This window comes from Petromyzon marinus, chromosome 17 (assembly GCF_048934315.1).
Source record: "Petromyzon marinus isolate PM22_M1 ecotype Great Lakes invasive population chromosome 17, UKy_Petmar_22M1.pri1.0, whole genome shotgun sequence".
NCBI lineage: Eukaryota > Metazoa > Chordata > Hyperoartia > Petromyzontiformes > Petromyzontidae > Petromyzon > Petromyzon marinus.
The window spans coordinates 10382780-10403715 of NC_133683.1; the positions used below are offsets into that span (position 1 = coordinate 10382780).

General features: G+C 51.0%; 2 protein-coding genes across 5 annotated transcripts in view; one reads left to right on the forward strand and one right to left on the reverse strand.

Annotated features, from left to right (window-relative positions):
* NDUFAF5 (NADH:ubiquinone oxidoreductase complex assembly factor 5) lies at positions 1 to 15758 on the forward strand. Of its 2 annotated transcripts, XM_032956205.2 has the most exons (11): positions 3 to 902; positions 2424 to 2464; positions 4139 to 4202; positions 5132 to 5179; positions 6791 to 6894; positions 7895 to 7934; positions 9256 to 9453; positions 10862 to 10922; positions 11425 to 11508; positions 14077 to 14159; positions 14702 to 15758. In XM_032956205.2, exons 1-11 carry the CDS (start codon positions 345 to 347, stop codon positions 14774 to 14776), a joined length of 1356 nt encoding a protein of 451 aa, XP_032812096.2. In that variant the 5' UTR covers positions 3 to 344; the 3' UTR covers positions 14777 to 15758. The 2 variants fall into 2 exon arrangements, with proteins under 2 accessions (XP_032812097.2, XP_032812096.2); XM_032956206.2 differs by lacking the exon at positions 9256 to 9453 and having other exon boundaries at positions 1 to 902.
* Positions 15206 to 20936, reverse strand: part of CCDC61 (coiled-coil domain containing 61) — a 21315-nt gene continuing 15584 nt past the window's right edge. For 2 of the 3 annotated variants that reach the window (XM_032956203.2, XM_032956202.2), the window contains exons 11-14: positions 20571 to 20652; positions 19771 to 19828; positions 19487 to 19574; positions 15206 to 18132 (exon numbers count right to left, since the gene is read on the reverse strand). In XM_032956203.2, the coding sequence (XP_032812094.2) occupies positions 18038 to 18132; positions 19487 to 19574; positions 19771 to 19828; positions 20571 to 20652 (323 nt within the window). In that variant the 3' untranslated portion in view covers positions 15206 to 18037. The remainder of the gene's footprint in view (positions 18133 to 19486; positions 19575 to 19770; positions 19829 to 20570; positions 20653 to 20936) is intronic. The other variant, XM_032956204.2, reaches the window with a different exon arrangement.

Genomic DNA, 20936 nt, shown 5'->3' on the forward strand with positions numbered 1-20936 from the left:
TAGGAGTGTGTGTGCATGTGTGTGAGAGTTAGGCGACATGGAGGAGACTAGTGGCTAGTTTGGTTCATCTGGCTGACCCCGTAGTCTACCCTGAAAGTTATTGAGAGATGATGATGATGTTAATGTTGATATGTTGGCAATGTTGAATGTGGGGAGTCCACTGTTAGGGGGAACATCTGCCTCCGCGTGGTGCCGCAGAGGCAGCCAATCACGGGCGAGCTCCATTCACTTCGGCACCCCGAGGGCGCCCCGCGGTCTAGCTGCCCGTGACCCGGCGTCCTCGTCGTCCTCGTCGTCCCCACCTCATCCTCCCCCAGCCACCACCTCGCCACCAGCCCTCCGCGATGTCCGCCCGCCGCGGCGGCGGCAGTGCCGGGGCATTGACCGCGGCGAGAGCGTTGCTTTGGGCCGGCGCGCCCGGTAGGCCGCGGCGCAGCTCCCGTCTGGCCTGGTCGCCCTGCGGACTCGGAGGTGTCGCGGCCGGCGTGGCGAGAGGCGAGCCGGGGTCGGGACTGGAGTCAGAACCAAGACCGCGGTGTGGGTGCGAACCGTGGTATGGAACCCGAGCAATGAGATCTGCATCGGGGTCGAGGCCTCTGGGGTTGACGCCGGGACCCGAGTGTTTGGAGTCGGACTTGAGACCCCCGGCCAGTGGTTCGGGACTGCTGGGGTCTGGACTGCGTTTGGGGGCCCTGGGGCCCCGGGCACTCGGGATCGGAGGGGCCACCCCGGCACGGGCAGTGGCGCCCGGGTCCGGGCTGAGACCGGCGGCGGCGGCGTTATCGCACAGCAGTGCGGCAGGCGGAGGGGTGAACGTGTTCGACCGGCGCATGAAGCGGAGGCAGCGAAGCTGGGCAGCGTCTCGACCCAACGCGGAGAGCTACGATTACCTTCGGCAGACGGTGACTCGTGGAGGCCGGGGTGGCATTGGCCGGGGTATATAAGGATAAGAGGCGAGGTCGCGAGCCACGGGTTCACGGCGTAAACGCTTAAGAAGGGATTGGCCGCGTGGCGAGACCTGGGGACGATTACAATTCTCCTGCTATTGTTATTAATGGGCGCCGCGGTGGCTATGAGATGTTAACTACCTCGCTTGGTACGCAGGAGGTCGTGGGTTCGATCCCGACCCTGACGCCTGCTGCTGCTGTATATTTGGAGTTTGTGTGTCTCTCTCTCATCATTATCAGAGTGGCTAGGAGATGTTAACTACCTCGCCTGGTACACAGGAGGTCGTGGGTTTGATCCCGACCCTGACGCCTGCTGTATATTTGGAGTTTGCGGTGTCTCTCTCACCGTGGTCGGGTGGATTTTTCCCCGGGTCCTCTGGTTTTTCTTTCCACGTTGAGAAACAACATCACCACGCGTTTAGAGTATTTGGCTGCAATACATTTCCACATGAGAAGCCCACTTCCACATGAGAAGCCCACTTTGTTGAGCTTATCATTTGTGGCCAGGTCGCTTCTGAAAAAGAACCATGTGTAGCTCAGTGGGCCTCACCTGGTAAAATAAAAAAAATAGTTTAACAGCTTAAAGCGAAGAAGGGACTGGCCACGGGTAGACGGACCTAAGGCCAATTACAATTGTAATGGTATAATTATAAATAAATTGCGATCACAATGTACAGTACTGCAATTGTAATTTCAGTTAACGCTGCTGTAATTGTGACTCCTACACTGGCCGCGGTTTAGAGAGTTAAAGTTAGGCACGGTCAGAAGGATAAGTGCTCAAAGTTACAAAGGACAGGTTGAAATATTTTAAATGTTTGCGTTCGAAATTACACATTCAAATGGTGGACATGCATTGATCACTTATGACAAAGTGGTGCTCGATCGTGGTTTGAATGATAAAGATGACCGGCTCAGTACTGCATCTGGGGTTAAATTATCAACCTAATTGGAGTCCAGTTGTCTGCTATGCTACTTGACTGGATGTTAAATTACTGCAGTGTGCTAATCCAAGTAAATGTGTGGTGGCTTCTCACATGCTGAAAAATAACAATACTTATATCGCTACTGGTAATTTGGTATAAAAAAATGTGCGTCATTCTCATGTCTGTGATAGAGTACTACTGGGAATTAGGTGGGCCCCCTGCACTGCATTGCACATTGATCTCCTAATCCAGAGTCAAACCCATGACTTCATCCCTCTGGGTTCAATAAAATGAGCGCCACTTTACAAGAAATCATCAGTACTCTAAAGAGACTGGCACCCCACCATATGAATGTGGAATTTCCAGCACGAATTTGGGGGCCACCATCAGCATGCCCTTTTTTGTAACTTTGACAATCACGGAAATTGAATGGCATTGGGACAGCCGTGCCTTAGGAATTGTTGATCACCATGGGTGATCGGGGGGTTCAATCGGCATAATCGGTTGAGGTGAATTTTTAACCTGAGTGTTGGCTCTATGCATGCTTCGGCAGGTGGCAGAACAGATTGTCGACCGACTGTTCGACGTTTCAAGGTGAGACGCACCAGCACAAGCCTCCAGTGAGCATCTATCGATTCTTTCGCTCAGAATATACGAAATCAAATCATACATCTGAGCACCTTACTGTTTCGTTCGTTCGTTTCTCAGTCCGCTTGTCCTGGTGAGGGTCCCGGCGGCAGCAGCGTGTTGAATAGGGTGGTCCAGACCTCCCTTTCCCTGGCGACAGACTCCAGCACTACATTCCTACATTACTATGCACTACTACACTACTATACACTACTATACACAGACTCTAGCTCTTCCTGGGGAATTCCCAAGCATTCCCAGGCCAGCTGAGCGACATAGTCTCGCCAGCGTGTCCTGGGTCGGCCCCGGGGGCCTTCGTCCAGTGTGACATGTCCGCTAGAGTTCCAGGGGGAGTCTATCGGCGGGCATCCTTACCAGGTGCCCGAACCACCTCAACTGAACACAAAGTTGATTTAAAGCTTTCGTGACTGCAGGAATCCATACTCTTTGGTTCTTTCAATAAAGTCACGTGGGTATAAAATAAAATAAATCACGACGTTTCGGGCGCAACACGAGCGTCCACCATCATCAGGAAAGCATTGGTCTGCTGCTGCTTTCCCGCCTGATGACGGACGCCTGTGTTGCGCCCGAAACGTCGTGAGTTATTTTATTTTATACCTACGTGACTTTACCGAAAGAACGAACGAGTATGAACAAAAAAAGTATACGTTGCTATATTTAGGCTAATGGAGTGAATGAGATGGGAGAAACGAAACACGGAACGAATATTGATGATTGTTGCCACCCTGAATTATGACACTTTGTCAAATTGCTGGGGGGCGCAGGGAGATGTTAAATGCCTCGGATTAGTCTGACACAGATGACAAAGTGGTGCTCGATCGTGGTTTGAATGATAAAGATGACCGGCTCATTACTGCATCTGGGGTTAAATTATCAACCTAATTGGAGTCCAGTTGTCTGCTATGCTACTTGACTGGATGTTAAATTACTGCAGTGTGCTAATCCAAGTTAATGTGTGTTGGCTTCTCACATGTAGAGTGGCGTCTCCTGTCGGTAAACAGCATTGACAGCCGCTGGGGGGGTGGGGGGGAATGCTTCATCAGCCACTAATAATCACTACATCGCAGAGGTGTGGTGGCATCTACAACATTGACCACGCTGACTGCATTTTATATTAAGCTGCTATGTGTGATACAGTAGATGAGGTGGCTATACAATTGTACATATCCAGGTGGAGCAGTGGGTTAGAACATTTCACTTGCAATCCGAGGGACATGAATACACATCCCATTTCAGGTCATCTCAGCCCTTCACCATCATCCCTCCAAGGTCTATTAAATTAATGATCACCTCTTTGTTTTAAGTAAACAGTCAACCTATGGTTGACGCTGATCTCTGCCATATGAATGTATGTGAACTTCATTCGCACCATATGTAGCCAACCGTGCTAATCACAGTCATGGGGGGAGGTAAAACAACTCGACACAAACCATAATGTGGAATTCCTGTGACTGCCTCAGGGCTACGAATGGAGAGGAGCACTGCACCAATGCTCGTTTGAGCAGAGAGGCACCGACTATAGCCCGATTGATGCTCGTGGTGGCAGTATTTGCAGTAACACTACAGTCTTTGTAATGACGTAAGCGGTAAATGGAACCAATAATGATATCGCACTCACAGGATGTTCCCGATGGCCCTGGATGTGGGTGCTGGGCGTGGATACATTGCTCAGCACCTCAACAAGGTGAGCTCGAGTACAGGACACGTGCTTCACTGTGGTGCTCACTTAGGTAGAGCCTAAAGAGGGGACAGCACACATTTTTATTTTAACTTGGTATGGTCCACTGAGCTATATAGCCAGCTTTCAGAAGCGACCTAGCCACAAATGATAGCTCAACGAAGTGGCTTATCACGTGGAAATTTATAGCAGCCATTTACTCTGAACAACATGTTTCTAAATGTGGAGGTAAAAACCGGAGGACCTGGAGAAAAATCCACGCGACCACAGGGAGAGAGACACGCAAACTCCAAATATAGAGCAGGTGTCGGGGTCGGGATCGAACCCACGACCCCCTGCATACCAGGCGAGGTAGTTAACATCTCCTAGCCACCGTGGCACCCCTTGTGCTGTGACAGCCCAGCCCTGGGTCTTACACTTTCATACAGCCTGTGCTGCAGACCAACTTTATAATACTTTCACTGTCATCACTGAAGAAGGTAATCCTCGTAACATTAAATGTTCAATTCATGGTGATACGAATCATTCACTGCGGCTCGTTTTTAATGTGCCTCAACTGTTACTCATCCTCACTGCTCGTGTATTTGTGGGTTGAAATAATTGTAATTATTTTGGTGCTATAAATGTCCAAATGATGGGCCACTTTGTTGAGCTATCATTTGTGGCCAGATCGCTTCTGAAAAATAAGTGAATACCTCCGTGGGCTTTGCCTGGTAGGATGGGGATGGTTTAGTGTTGTATTAGTTTGCGTTTGGGTCATTTGTTTATCTTTCTTGTACTTTGCACTACTATTGTGTTTTTGTTTAGTTTGTTGTAACGTTCTTACCTGCCCCTCCTGGACATCTGTGAAAAAGAGCTTTATAGCTCATCGGATTCCTCCACTATGAATAAATATTCATATTCTGGCTAACACCGGTACGCCTTTTCCATTCCAGGAGACCGTGGAGCTGATGATCCAGACGGACACGACACACGATGCCCTGGTGGGTTGTGACCGTCATACGTGCATTATAACTTGGGCACACGGCAGAGTGCAGTGTGGACAAGAGATCACTTAATAGTAATCATAATAAACTCGGTTTTCTATTGTGCAATTCACACAAGGCCTCAAAGTGCTTGAATGGTTCTCAGAAGTAGCGTGATAGAACCTTTTTGTGCCTGTTTCTAACACACACAGATACATTATCTGCTCTACGTGCTATGCAAAAAGTACGATTGGAATAACAGGAGGAAAAAGAAAACGTAATCCAACTCAAGTCAAAAGAAAACTGCTCGATTAAATAATGGAGTAGCTCTGATTTGCATTAGTAGGCCTGAAACCACTGCTGGAAACTACACATTCCTACTGTGGGGGGCGGGTCTGCAAGATAACCACTTGGTTTCCTCTTTATTTTTTAAGGTTGGAGGAAATATGGTGATGATGGGAATGAGTTAATTTATTTGCTTCAACCCGACACCTTTCGAGAGCGAGTCGGGAATTTTAAGGGCAGCGAAATTGTAATTGGTCCTGCGGTGGCGACATGTTAACTGCCTCGCAGGTACGCAGGAGGTCGTGGGTTCGATCCTAACTCTGCTGTATATTTGGAGTTTGCGTGTTTTCCCCATCATCGGGTTTTCCCCTCCACATTCAGAATCAACATGCGTTTTAGAGTATTTGGCTGCTATAAATGTCCACGTGATAAGCCGCTTCGTTGAGCAATAATTTGTGGCCAGGTCACTTCTGGAAAAGAGCTGTACAGCTCAGTGGACCTTACCTGGTAAAATAAAAAAAGTTTAGTTTTTCGTTTAGTTTAGTAATGCAGAAATCATCTGGAAAATGACTTGTAACAAGTTGCATCTGTCACTGACAAGTCCACAACTCGCATGACACTGTTACGTCCGCCAGATATAGCGGTTTAATTTGCCTTGGCTTCTCACAAGCAACTATATACCCGTTATGTATAGAAGAAGAGAAAGGAACGGGAAAGGAAAGACAGAAGCGGAAGAATGGGAAATCAGGGGAAAAAGAATGGGAATAGGGAAGGGAGAAACGGAAGCAAAGGGTCAGGAGAGATGGGGATCAGGAGGAAGAAGCTGCTTCAGGGCCTCGACGCTGCTGAACGAAGGAACAGCGGCGTCTGTCTTCAAGGGGTGGCGGGGAGAGGGGAGGGATTCTGTGTGGGGGTGGCCCCTTGGAAGTCACGTGATTTACAGGAGGATTGAGCTGCTTTAGATGTATACGCTTTGCTCCACAACTGGCTAACAGTTTTGTTTGAAGCTGTCCATTTTTAAACATTTCCACAATTTACATACATTATATGTATGTTTAAAAAAAATTTGCACCGTACGTGGCCAACTCTGCTAATCAGAGGTGCGGGGGAAGGCGTGCGATTCTGTGCGGGCGTGCGATTCTGTGCAGTCTTGCGAGCGTGAAAATCGGTGTCATTAGATGGATTGTGAACAAGCCTAGTGCTGTGTAATCCTGCCTGTCCGCCTTCTGTGGTGCTGCAGATCGCTGTTCATCGTCTGCCACTCTCTCCTGCGCACTTCTGCACCGTCGCCTTCTCCCCTCCTTGCGTTCCTCACACTCCCCATGCTCCCCCCTCCCCGTGTAGAGGCGTCCCCTGGCCACAGAGGTGGAGACTCGCTGCGTTGTGGCAGACGAAGAGTTCCTGCCATTTCCGGCGGACACATTCAACCTGGCGTTGAGCAGCCTGAGGTGCGCGTGTTTGTGCGCGCGATTTTGCGCGTTTCTGTTTTTAAAAGTCGCCGACGGAAGGAGATTTCATTGTGAACCCAGTCGGCATCAACAACAGAAGATCTGACTCTGGCGAGTGATGGCTAAAAATTTACTTATTTATCCGGGAATGCCACACTGAGTCATAGGACTTTTTCAGGAGAGTCCTGCATTGGGTTTTTTATTTGAAGATGCTTTCAGCCAAATTGATGACTAGTTGTGTTTATACGTGTGGGAGAAAACCGGACCACCAGGAGAAAACCCCACGCACACGAGGGAGGCAACACGATCCAAGGCTGATAAGTGAGCTGCAGTACACTTAAGCTGGCACTGCTGAGAGCCTCGGTTTGAATCTGAATTTCGATTTAAAGCTTTCGTGACTGCAAGGATTCATCTTCTTTGGTTCTTTCGGTAAAGTCACCACGTAGAATGAGAATAAAATAATAAATTGATAAAATAAAATAAAACAATAAAATTCTCACGACGTTTCGGCCACAACACAAGCGGCCTTCATCAGGTGAAGGGACGAGACTGTCTGGAGGACAGCGCTGGAGCACTGTCCTCCAGACAGATGAAGGCCGCTTGTGTTGTGGCCGAAACGTCGTGAGAATTTTATTGTGTTATTTTATCAATTTATTATTTTATTCTCATTCTACGTGACTTTACCGAAAGAACCAAAGAAGTTGAATCTGAATGTCAATCGCTCTTGTTTGAACCGGGTTTTCAAGTCGAGAGAGTTTATGGTCTCAGCTTGGTCACCAATGACGGCACAGAAGACCACCGTGACAAATCTTTAACTCGCTTTGGCTACATTCTATCTCCCGACTCAGGGTATTGCTTTGACTGTCACACGGCAAACGGTTCAGAAGTGCGGCGTGCACGATTGAAGAGGGCAATGAGCTCCAGAGTCCACCAGTAGGCATGGCTGCATCGCCCTGCGGGAAGCCTTGTCCTAACTCTTGCTCTCTCGTCTACGTCGCAGCCTCCACTGGGTCAACGACCTGCCCGCTGCGTTCCATCAGGTGTGCGCAAAAACAATCACCCCTCCACCCACTCCCGCCTGCATCGGGTGCGTGACCAAAAGCAGTGGGAACTGCCTTGCGGCAGAAGCTTCGAATGTGAAATCTGGCCGGGCGCCTCAAGAGGTCGGGATGCTGAGCAAGCGTCACCAAGATATCCTGTCTTTTTAAAATTTGTTTTTAAGCTGCCAATGTCTTAAGATTAAACTGCATTCTCAAGTCTAGGGAGCTGATGGCGTCACCCTGGTTACCAATAACTGCACGAAAACAACCTATCAGTGCATTTGGTGATCACTATATCCTACCAAATTGTAGCTTAAAAATCAAAACATAAATTGGTTTGACCCATGCTCTGTAGCAGAGGGTGTGCTAAAGTACGTACGTTGAACTTCTTTCGCACCATACGTAGCCAACCGTGCAAATTGGGGGTCCTGGCGAAGGCCAATAAACTAAACACGAAAAGCAGTTATAAAGAAATGAGTTTGTCAATCTAGATGATGATTTAAAAGTGCACAGCTCCAGTAGCTTCCTAATAACGGAAGGAAGAGCGTTCCAGACGGTCGCAGAAGCGCGATGCAGTGGCCGTCTTTGTTCGATGACGAGCGACACGCCGCTGCGATTGCACCCTCTGGTGTGTCGATGTAATAAAAGTTTGCTTGAAGGGAACTCGGTAGTACAGACAGCCCCTGGGTTACGGAAGGGATAGGTTTCCGAGAACAATCCGTAACGCGAATTTTCTGTATGTCGGAAACTGAACAATTTTCCCACAAAATCGACGATAAAATCCGTTTACCTTACGCCTAGTGAAGCCGTAACCTCACCGCGCTGCACTACATGCGCTTGCGTAACTCACGCAAACATTTCCGCGTATTAAATTTTTTTGTAACATGATTTATGGGAGCTTTTCTGTAAGTCCGCACTTCCGTAAGTCGGGTCTCCCGCAACCCCCGCGGGGACTGTCTGTAGCTTTGTGACGTGATAATAATAATGATAATGATGATAACTACTTGTCCACGAGAGCCACGCTGGGTCGTAGGACTCTCTTTCATTCCGATCCTTGCTACACTGGGTTTGGGAAAAACCCGGAGGATCCGGAAAAAAATCCACACCACCACTGGGAGACACCCTGCATACCAGGCGAGAGAGTTAACATCTCGCCACCGTGGCGCCCCGACTGGCTGAGGGCCAGTGATGCTTTTGAGCACCGGGCCATTGCTCGCTGGCGGAGCCAAGACGCCTTGACTTGGGCAGATCGCCGGTGAAATCCGAGCGACGTGACTCATTCGCGCGGGCGGTGGCCTCGCCGTGTGACCTCGACCGACAGATCCACAGGGTGCTGAAACCCGACGGGGTCTTTCTCGGGGCTATGCTGGGCGGGGAGAGCCTCTTTGAGTTGCGGGGGGCCCTGCAGCTGGCCGAGATGGAGCGCGAGGGGGGCTTCTCCCCGCACGTGTCGCCCTTCACCACGGCGGCCGACCTGGGTGGGCTGATGACGCGCGCCGGCTTCACCATGCTCACCGTGGTACGGGTGATACGGATGCCGGCAGCGGCGGGGGCAATAGCGGGAGCGGCAGCAGCGTCCGTGCAAGCATCGGCGGCATGGGAAATATCAGCAGCAGTGACGGTAGCAGCGTTAGCAGCAGAATAACAGCACTGATGGCGGCTTTAGAAGCGGCAGCAGCACTAGCAGCACTACCAACCACAGTGACACGAACGGCATCGGCACCCGAATTAAGAGCAGTGACAACATGGCAGTGGCAGCACTAGCAGCAGTAGAAGCAGCAAGGGTGGTAGGAGTGCAAGCAGAAATAGCAGCAGTGTCTGCAGCAGCAGCACTAGCAGCACTAGGAGGAGCACTAGCAGCAGCACTAGGAGGAGCACTAGCAGCAGCACTGGTGCTGTTACGTCACACCTGTTCCGATCGTCAACATGCATGCTGCTCGAGTCTAAATGGATGATTACCTCGTTATCACGAACCACTTGCGGGATGGGAAGAAAGTTCACCGTCAGGGTCGTCGCTGTTGCAGGTTTAATGGCCTTTGAAACGCACGAGAACATGAATGCAGATGCGAGTACGTACGCGCCTCCTCGTCCCGTGCAAAACATTACGCACGCGGCTTACGCGCGTTCACTATTACCCCTGTACAGTTACAGTGCATTGCATCGTGTGCGGGTCGCTGAAGGGACGCGGTCGCCGTGCGGCGGTAGAGACAGACGCGAGAGAACGCGTTGACGCGCCTACGGACCGTTACACAACGGCGGGATCGTTGTGTTAAGCGTGGCTCGTCACAACGAGGCGACACTCTTCGCCACGGTAATTTAGTCTTTAATCCGCCGCTGAAGGTCTCCCATGTACAGCACGTCGGCCATGACGGTTGTCTGGCCATACCTCGCCACGCTGGTCAGTGCGGCGTGTCAAAGGGAGGGGAGGTGGGGGGGGGGAGGTGCCACCAGCGCCCAGGGTGGATATCACCCACCAGTGATGTTAGCCGAGCCGTGGCCTGGCATCGAACTCGGGTTCATCGTGCAGCTTGTAAACCACTGAACCTCCCCTCCCTCTGGTTGCATGTCGGGCATTCACAAGAGGGGCAGTGAATCTCGGGGCACCTCAGAATGGTCAATTAAAGGATTCGAGCGGTGTCATGGGTGGGCTTCCAAATAGATAATTTTAGCAGCAGGGCTGTGGTCTGGTTACACGAAGGATGACGATCACTCGCAGGGTGAGACCTTGCCGCATGCTTGCGACCGAAACTGACGGTCCTCTCCAATCTCTGTGTCTCTGTCCCTCGCCCGTGTCCCCGTTGTCTCCTTCTTTCCGTCTGTCTTCCCTTTTGCTCCGTCTCCCCGTGTTTGTCTCCTGCCCACGCGTCTCGCCGCGTCCCTGCGTCTGGATTCCCCCCCCCCTCCCCCGTTGCGCGCGTTGGTTTTAGGATATGGACGAGATTGTGGTTCGTTATCCCACGATGTTCGAACTCATGGCCGACTTGCAGGGTAGGTACTGCATGGCAAACATTGACATACGGACACATACACACATTGGATGTACGCGTGCTGTATTACCAATGCGCATACGTGCACACAGTTTTTTTGTATACACCCGCAGTAATAACCAGGGTGGCTTGCTGGATTGAACGATGAGCTTGTGCAATATGTACGTTGAACTTCTGGCGAATGTGCCGTGTTCAAGCGCTGTTTGCCTGCGCGTGTCTTTGTGTTCGTTCGGGGAGCGGTGGCGCAGCGGTTAGCGCGCAGCGCTACGATCCCGGCAATCCGAGTTGGATTCCCACTCACGGCCAACACCAGTGATGATTATCTGAATCGGTCCTGGGCCTCTGCTAGGACTACTCGGTCTCAAATGATGACCGAGTGCGGTGTGTAAACATCGCCACTGGGGAGGCAAACGACTGCCGCCCCCTGCTGCTGGCCACTTGCCCCAACGGTCTGTTGAGGCTATATGGGGAATCTTTGTCTTTGTTGTGCGCGTGCGCATCAGGGATGGGCGAGAGTAACTGCACGTGGAACCGGAAGGCGATGCTGCACCGGGACACCATGGTCGCGGCTGCTGCCATCTACAAGGGTCTGTGCACTGGGCAGTGGTTTGGTGATGCTGCTGTCTCTGACTGCTGTCTCTGGCTGCTGTCTCTGACTGCTGTCTCTGACTGCTGTCTCTGACTGCTGTCTCTGACTGCTGTCTCTAGCTGCTGTCTCTGACTTCTGTCTCTGACTGCTGTCTCTGGCTGCTGTCTCTGGCTGCTGTCTCTGACTGCTGTCTCTGGCTGCTGTCTCCTGCTGCTGTCTCTGACTGCTGTCTCTGGCTGCTGTCTCTGACTGCTGTCTCTAGCTGCTGTCTCTGACTTCTGTCTCTGACTGCTGTCTCTGACTGCTGTCTCTGGCTGCTGTCTCTGACTTCTGTCTCTGACTTCTGTCTCCTGCTGCTGTCTCTGGCTGCTGTCTCTGACTGCTGTCTCTGGCTGCTGTCTCGTGACTGCTGTCTCTGGCTGCTGTCTCTGGCTGCTGTCTCTGACTGCTGTCTCTGGCTGCTGTCTGGCTGCTGTCTCTGTCTCTGGCTGCTGTCTCTGTCTCTGACTGCTGTCTCTGGCTGCTGTCTCTAACTGCTGTCTCTGACTGCTGTCTCTGGCTGCTGTCTCTGACTGCTGTCTCTGGCTGCTGTCTCTGACTGCTGTCTCTGGCTGCTGTCTCTGGCTGCTGTCTCTGGCTGCTGTCTCTGTCTCCTGGCTGCTGTCTCTGACTGCTGTCTCTGGCTGCTGTCTCTGTCTCTGGCTGCTGTCTCTGACTGCTGTCTCTAACTGCTGTCTCTAACTGCTGTCTCTGGCTGCTGTCTCTGACTGCTGTCTCTGACTGCTGTCTCTGGCTGCTGTCTCTGACTGCTGTCTCTAACTGCTGTCTCTAACTGCTGTCTCTGGCTGCTGTCTCTGGCTGCTGTCTCTGGCTGCTGTCTCTGGCTGCTGTCTCTGGCTGCTGTCTCTGTCTCTGACTGCTGTCTCTGACTGCTGTCTCTAACTGCTGTCTCTGGCTGCTGTCTCTGACTGCTGTCTCTGGCTGCTGTCTCTGGCTGCTGTCTCTGGCTGCTGTCTCTGACTGCTGTCTCTGACTTCTGTCTCTGACTGCTGTCTCTGGCTGCTGTCTCTGTCTCTGACTGCTGTCTCTGGCTGCTGTCTCTGACTGCTGTCTCTGACTGCTGTCTCTGACTGCTGTCTCTGGCTGCTGTCTCCTGCTGCTGTCTCCTGCTGCTGTCTCTGACTGCTGTCTCTGACTGCTGTCTCTGACTATTGTCTCTGACTGCTGTCTCTGGCTGCTGTCTCTGTCTCTGACTGCTGTCTCTAACTGCTGTCTCTGGCTGCTGTCTCTGACTGCTGTCTCTGACTGCTGTCTCTGGCTGCTGTCTCTGGCTGCTGTCTCTGACTGCTGTCTCTGACTTCTGTCTCTGACTTCTGTCTCTGACTGCTGTCTCTGGCTGCTGTCTCTGTCTCTGACTGCTGTCTCTAACTGCTGTCTCTGGCTGCTGTCTCTGACTGCTGTCTCTGACTGCTGTCTCTGACTGCTGTCTCTGGCTGCTGTCTCCTGCTGCTGTCTCTGACTGCTGTCTCTGACTGCTGTCTCTGGCTGCTGTCTCTGGCTGCTGTCTCTGTCTCCTGGCTGCTGTCTCTGACTGCTGTCTCTGACTGCTGTCTCTGTCTCTGACTGCTGTCTCTAAATGCTGTCTCTGGCTGCTGTCTCTGGCTGCTGTCTCTGGCTGCTGTCTCTGGCTGCTGTCTCTGGCTGCTGTCTCTGGCTGCTGTCTGGCTGCTGTCTCTGGCTGCTGTCTCTGGTTGCTGTCTCTGGCTGCTGTCTGGCTGCTGTCTCTGGTTGCTGTCTCTGGCTGCTGTCTCCTGGCTGCTGCCTCTGGCTGCTGTCTCTGGCTGCTGTCTCTGACTGCTGCTGGCTGCTTTGGCAGCGGTGCACGAGCAGATAACCAAAACAACTCAACACATTTGTCATTAGCACTGCGGCCTTAAAGAGAAAATTACGTAACGGGTGACGTTTCGGGCAACGACCCTCCGGTCTTCTTCTAATGCGCTATGAAGAAGGCCAGTTGTAAAATGGGTTGAGTTTTAGTTTGTTTTTACTTTGAGTGCATAAACCCATTGGCTTTCCGTTGGCACTGATCACAAGCACCTGTTCTTGTGTAGGTGTGTATGCTTGTTTGTATGTATGTAAATGTACGAGTACTTGTGTATACGTACGTATAAGGGCGTATGTGTGCATGTGTGTGGCTGCATCTGCGAATGTGTTCATATGCCCATATTGATACACATATGTAGTAGTGTATTTGGTGCACTGCGGTATGAACCCAGCGACCCGAGTTCGATTCCCGCAACAGCCAACATTGTTGAAGATTATCTGAACCTGTCCTGGGCCTCCCCCAGATTGACTAAGCCTCAAATGAGTACCTGGTGCAGTGTGTAAAGATCACGAGGGAGACAAAGGTGGTTGGGCAGGGTACCGACCAACCACCTTGTGTGCTGTGCCGGCCTTAATAGGTGCTCACTAACAGCGCTTGCCCCCGAGTGTGTTTCACGGTTACACAGGGGAGGGGGGGGAACTTTATCTGTGTGTGTGTGTACGCGCGTGTGCTTTGACACAGAGATGTACGGGCCAACGGAAGACTCCATCCCGGCCACGTTCCAGGTGCTGCACATGATCGGCTGGAAACCGCACGAGTCACAGGTGAGAACTCTACCCCGTGTGCCTCCCCCTGTTACATGTTAGGCTCTTGAGAGAGCACCGAGCCACCACGTCCCAGCATCTAAGTTCAAGCCCTGGCAATGCACGTCTCATAATTAACTACCTCGCCTGGTATACATGAGGTCGTGGGTTCCACGATGACCTTGAAACCTGCATATTTGGAGTTTGCATGTGCTCCCCATGGTCGCGTGGATTTTCCTTCGGGTTCTCCGGTTTTTCCCTACACATTTGGAATCAACGTCACACGTTTAGAATATTTGGCCGCTATACATTTCCACATAAGCCACTTCGTTGATCTATCATTTGTGGCCAGGTCGTTTCTGAAAAAGAGCTACATAGTTCAGTGGGCCTTACCTGAAAAAAAAAAGTGTATCCTGCAGTTGATCCAGGATTGTGATTGGAGCCAGTGGAGAGATCGTAGCGAGGATTGGGGTGGATGCCTCTTGCAGGAGTGTGGAAAGCGCACAACACAATTGGTTTGGCCTGGACCCAGAACTCAATCCGTTTCCTCTCCTCCTGTCCAGGCCAAGCCGGCCAAGAGGGGCTCGCAGACTCGATCCTTCGGCGACCTGGGCCGCCTGGAACCCAAGACGAAGTGAACTCTGCCCTGCGCCCCCATGTGCACAAACTCGCACACGACATGAATCCGGGTTCTCAAGGCCAAGCGAGTTGATGGTGTCATCTCGGTCATCGATGTACTAAACAAACAAACTCCCGTGTATCGTTTTGGATTTTTACTTAATCCTGGCCCGCCAGCGGAGGTCTTGCATTACAAATGTCTCGAATCAACGACGTTGGGGAAAACCACTATCCACTAACGAGACTGAGACGTCGTCAAATTAACTGTTGAACACAAATCACACTGTTACTGTTGAGTGAAGAGCTTGGCTTCAAAATACAGTGCACAACTTCCACAAATAATAGGAAGATTTGTTTTTTTGTCTTGGCTTGTGAAGGTCTCCCCAAGTTAACTATTGCTCGTCATTAAGTCTGCTCCAGTGGTGTGCAGCGACTCGGGAGCTGAAAAGTGAAGGATGCAAGAGATCGCAACACTTTATTAAAACACGCGGGTGGGGCCAAAACGTCATATCCACGTTTACAAAGCAAGCTCTTCACTTCTAAGTCACAAACTCGTGCACTCGCACACCGATGCATTGCCAGGCAACTTGGCTTTGCCATTTGCGTCCGTTGAGATGTTGCCAAGTTGCTCGACACTTGATTCCCTGGTGAACGTTCGGATTGGCTTAATGCAATCAAGGCGGCTCAACGCAACCGTCCCATCAGGATTTGAAATTCACATCTCCTGCTGCTGCCGTAATTACCGGGGTTGACGAGGGACATGACCTCTGGCGGGGAACTCACACGTTTAGAAGTCGTCCGGTCGAGATGCACGAGTGAGTTGCCTAACTGGCATCGTCACCCTCTGCTAGCGCTCATCGACAAGAATTTGCGTGCGTCTTTAAAAAAATGGGACAATTACGTTTTTACCTAAACACTTTTGAATGTGTCGCCCTGCATGTGTTTTTAATCATATTTGTTTATTTATACAGCGTCTAAATACAGACGTAATGTTTAATCTCAGGGTTGTACGAGTGGTACTTGAAGGACGGACGAGCGAACCGCAAGACAGGGGGAAGAGCCCTAAAAGGAGACGGTGGTCGTGAGACCGTGAGCAGGCCTCGGGAGATCGAGTGTCAAGTGTGCGACAACTCGATGACCTGGCAGAAGGAAGGAGGCGATTGCCGCGGTCGCTTTGTTGGTACGCGCCGTGATGACATTTTGATCTTAATATGGACAACAGGAAGTATTGACTTTGCGGTGAACCCTGCAGGTAACATCCGCGCCATTTTAACCGTAACAAAACAATCTGAAAAGTTCTGAAGAGATACAAAAACAATGCAATGTACGCGAGTTTTAAAAAGTTCAACAATTCACATCACGCAGGACGGCAATAAAATATACGTATGTACATGACAAATATCGCGGCAACATGCAAATCAAACCCCAAAATCCGTGGGCGGCGCGCGAGGACATGGGTCTGGGCCAGTGGCTCCCAAATTGAGAACCAACGTGCAGAGAGGCTTGCATTGCTAGCGAAGCGGTCAGGTGTGCTGGGGAGTAACTCGTTACTGTAGCCCGATGACCAAAGGCAAGTTCTGGCGATCCCGTGTAATTACTCTGGGATTAGTGTGTATTCGGATTACCATTGGCGCACATTTAACTCGCTTACAATATACATTTTTTTCAAAACTAGAGTGAAGGACCACGCGAGCTTCAGAAGCAGCCAATGGCTTTTTTTCGCCAAAGCGTAGAATAATTCTGAAACACGTTGTTTGGTGACGCTGCTGCATCGCCAGTTGGGCACGAGCGCACCAGTAACAGAAGGAACGTAACGCGTTTATCACGAAAACTGTGGCCTTAAAATAAATATATATCTGACATTGCAGGTAACAGTCCATCATAGTGCATAAATATATGTGCTATGAAGGGCCATTTTCCTCGTAACATCACCTGTCATGTATTTTTTTTATTTTTAAGGTTTGTGTTAATGACTAAATTGTTGAGTTTCTAGAATCACCAATAGCGATGGCTTTTAAAGTCGCTCAACATTTTCAGGTTTTAAATCTCACCTATTAATTGGTAGCCATAAGCGTGCCTGCTCAATGGATTTGCACGACACCCCATTTGCGGTCCTCGGCTTCCACACTTCTTTGACGGGAGTGGGCATCTACACAGCAAAATCTGCTGCTGGCTTCTGAAGGATCCTGCTGGGGTCAGAGCTCTCTATGCACGGTGCTCTGAAATCGGCTCGGCCCATCACACTTTCACACACAATAAAATTAGTGCCACGTGAAAGGTTAACGCGATCATCCAATAGATTTTGATTGAAAGCTTTCGTGACTGCAGTGATTCATATTCTTGGTTCTTTCGGTAAAGTCACGTTGAAGGGAAACAATAAAATAATAAAATATATAAAACAGTAACATATATTTTATTATTTTATTGTTTCCCTTCAACGTGACTTTACCGAAAGAACCAAGAATATCATCCGATAGATGATGAACTCGCCTCTGTCATATGAATTTTCATAACTGCAAGAAGAGCATCGCTCCTTGATCGCTTGCGCAGGGAGGCTTTTTGACGCTGTATTTGCATTGGAATGTCTGGATGAAGCCTTTACAATCAGGGTTTCTGCACGAGGGGAAAAAAAACGAGACGCTGGATACAATCCACAAATGCGCACACAAAGGAAAACTCAAAAATCCACGCCGAGATATTTTGGTCTTTACAATATCCTATCAACCCCGGCTGGAAAGTGCCGAATCGCAGGCGTGCCAACACATCTTAACCATGCCACATGACCCTGCCATGGCGAGGGAGGTTATCTTGAGAAGGGTGCAATGATGTTGTGCTTCACACAGCCATGGCAGGTGCATACCTGCCCGTGGCAGGTGCTGTGATGATGAGATACTCCGGGAGTGGTTAGCGCACTGTGCGATGAACCCAGCGACCCGAGTTCGATTCCCGCTCACAGCCAACACCGGTTCTGAATATGTGAACTGGTCCTCGGACTTCCTTATGTCACTGGTGCGGTGGTTAAATATCGCCAGTGGGGAGACAAAGGCGGCCGGGCGTGGTGCTGGCCACTCACCCCCTCGTGTGCCGTGTCAGCCTTCATCGGTGCTCGCAGCACTTGCCCCAACGGTCTGTTAAGGCTACACGGGGGACTTTTGATGATGAGATACTACTGCGTGGTAGTGGTGACGATGTAGATACTACTGCGTGGTCGGTACTCTGATGATGTGATACTGACGTTGGGCACTCCCACGGAGGTGGCCGTGGTGGGCAGGATGGGGGGGCTACTTGTGGGCTTCGAGTGCACGCATGTAGTCCTGCAGAGCGTCGAGGCGAGCGTCGATCTCGGAAAGGTCGGCCGATTGGCTGTAGTAGGTCACTGCAAAAAAACGCACAGACAAAGATCCCCCGTATAGCCTTAACATACTGTCGGGGAAAGTGTTTTTAGCGAGCACCTATTAAGGCCGGTACCGCACACGAGGGGGTGGGTGGCCGGCACCATGCCCAACCGCCTTTGTCTCCCCAGTGGCGATGTTTACACTGCGCCAGGTACTCATTTGAGGCCGAGTCGACGTAGGGGAGACCTGGGACCAGTTAAAAAAATCATCACAGGTGTTGGCCGTGAGCGGGAATTTAACCCGGGTCGCCAGGTTTGTAGCGCGGTGCGCGAACCGCTCCACTACCATTCCCCGTACACACAAACACACACAGGCAGATCATACACAGGACACCAGACACAAGCAAGCATAAATAATAAAAACAACAGCTGTCATTCACTAAGTCGCAGTGATGTCACCGCTGCGCTTATGCCAGCCTGGGTGCCCTCTGAAGCCGTGTGAATTGCAGAAGGCTCGCTGGCAGCGGGTCATGGCACAGACCCAGGTGTCATCAGTTGACTGACCGAGGTGACGGGCACAGATGCACCCCGCGGACCGTCGTGGCAAGTGCCCAGCATTCATCAAGGATGGCACAGCACCATTCCCGGCCGCTTTAGTCTCGCAACTTCAGATGATGATGCATATCATCAGACACTCAAAAGGCAGTCGACATAGGGACAGGCCCAGGACAAGTTCATATACCACTTGGCAATGCAATTACCGGGAATTGTACACAGGTTGTAAACCACTGCACAACCGCTCTCTGAATGATTAACACAAAGCTCCCCCCGTATAGCCTTAAACAGACTGGTGGGCCATGTATGCGTGTTGAACTTCTTTCGCACCGTACATATCCAATCGTGCTAATCGGAGGTGCTGTTAGTGAGCACCTATGAAGGCCGCCACGACACGAGCGGGCGGGCGGGCGGGTGGCCAACAGCAAGCCAGGATGCCTTCGTCTCCGCAGCGCTCATGTTCACACAACACACGAGGTGCTTGTTTACGGTTGAGTGGACCTACGGGAGGCCCAGGACCAGTTCGAATATTCGGCACTGTTATTGGTCGCGAGCAGGAATAGAATTATGACTGCCGAATACATAGCGCAGAGGGCTAACCACTGTACCGCCACTCCCCACACACACACACAAAGACGTTACGTGAACCCGGGCCCAAAGTCAAACGAGAGATGCCGCGTCCTGTGGTAGGAGAGGTGAGATGCTTGCTGGCGCGAGCAGGCAACTGTGAGCAGGCGCGGAGGGGTGTGAGGTTTGGAGAGAAATGGAGACGCAGAAAGGGACATGCAGATACAGAGAGAGGTTAACAACCAGACGGACGCCGAGAGGGATAGGTCCTCACTTGTCTCGGCAGGTTGGGTCGCTGTGGGCGTGCTGGCCAGCTGCCGTCTCCGCTCCGCACGGCCCCGCTTGGGCTGAGGAAATGAGCGCTTGAAACACGAGTACGCACACACACTCACTCGCCCGCATTCACGTACACACGCGCAAGCACGCTCATGCACACATGCACCTATAAATGGTCGCGTGCTGTGCGAGTGATTGGGTGCTGTGCGAGTGGCGAGTGGTAAGGGTGATGTGTGATTAGCGTGCTGTGTGAGTGTGGAGCGTGGTGTCGGCAGTTCTCACTTCAGCTGGGCTTTCCCAGGAGCTCTTTTTCACGGGTTTACCTCCACGTCTTTGGGTTCTGCACACCAACACATTTGTACGACGATGATACGACATGACACAACACCACACTGGATCACCAGCCAACGCCATACCATCGCACGCCGTGCCACACGACAACGAAAACAACGGCGCATCACATGCCACAACACACCAACCCACGCCACGTACCACCACACCACACCACAATAATAATAATAGGGTTTTGAAACTTTTTTTTACGGCGACAACTGAAACCTTTTGCAAGAAATCATGTTTACATTAACCACAATACCTGCAGTCAAAATGCAAACAAAAAACAACACTGATAATTTATGCATTGTCCTTGAAACTAATTGGTCCACACCAGAGACAGCTTTCCTTAGAGCCTAGTCTCATATGGTGTTCGACCAGATGATGCCAAAAGGCGCACAAAGACATCGACATCACATAATAATAGGGTTTTTCGCCTTTTTTCTGGCTAATGTAAACATGCAAAAGGTTTCAGACACTTTTTGTTGAGAAATCATTTGTGATAGCCAGGTTGCGTCTGAAAAAAGAGCTTTATAGCTCAGTGGGCCTTACCAGGTAAAATAAAAAGTTGCAAGATTGTTAGAACGAGTAATGCGAGCCTGAAGGACGTAGTGTCACTACTGCCCGAGAGGGGTCACTGAGTTGTTTGTTTTTGACGAGTGCTGGGCTGCATTCTCGGCTGCAGCAGTTGAATCGGCTATCGTGTCGGTGGCAGCAGCAGCAGCAGCAGGAGGAGGAGAGGGACTCACGTGGCGGAGGTGAGAGGCTCAGAAAAGGGGGCAGCGTCGCTGCCGGAACCTGCTGATGATCGCCGACTATGGGCGCTCTCCACTGCACAAAGACAAACATCCCCCCCACATAGCCTCTACCAGACTGTTGGGGCAAGTGGTGTTTACAAGCGCAGCACACACACGTCTATACGTACACAATACATACGTCTCGTACAGACAGTGACTGAGTGATGTAACTTACGTTTACATTCTAGAAGGGCCAGATAGGATTTTCCCAGTAACATCCTCCATTACCAACCCTCTAACCCCATTGGTACTGATCTTCAGCAAGTCCACCCCGAGTCGTCCTGTACCACATCAGCCATCTCTTCTCTAGGCCGTGCC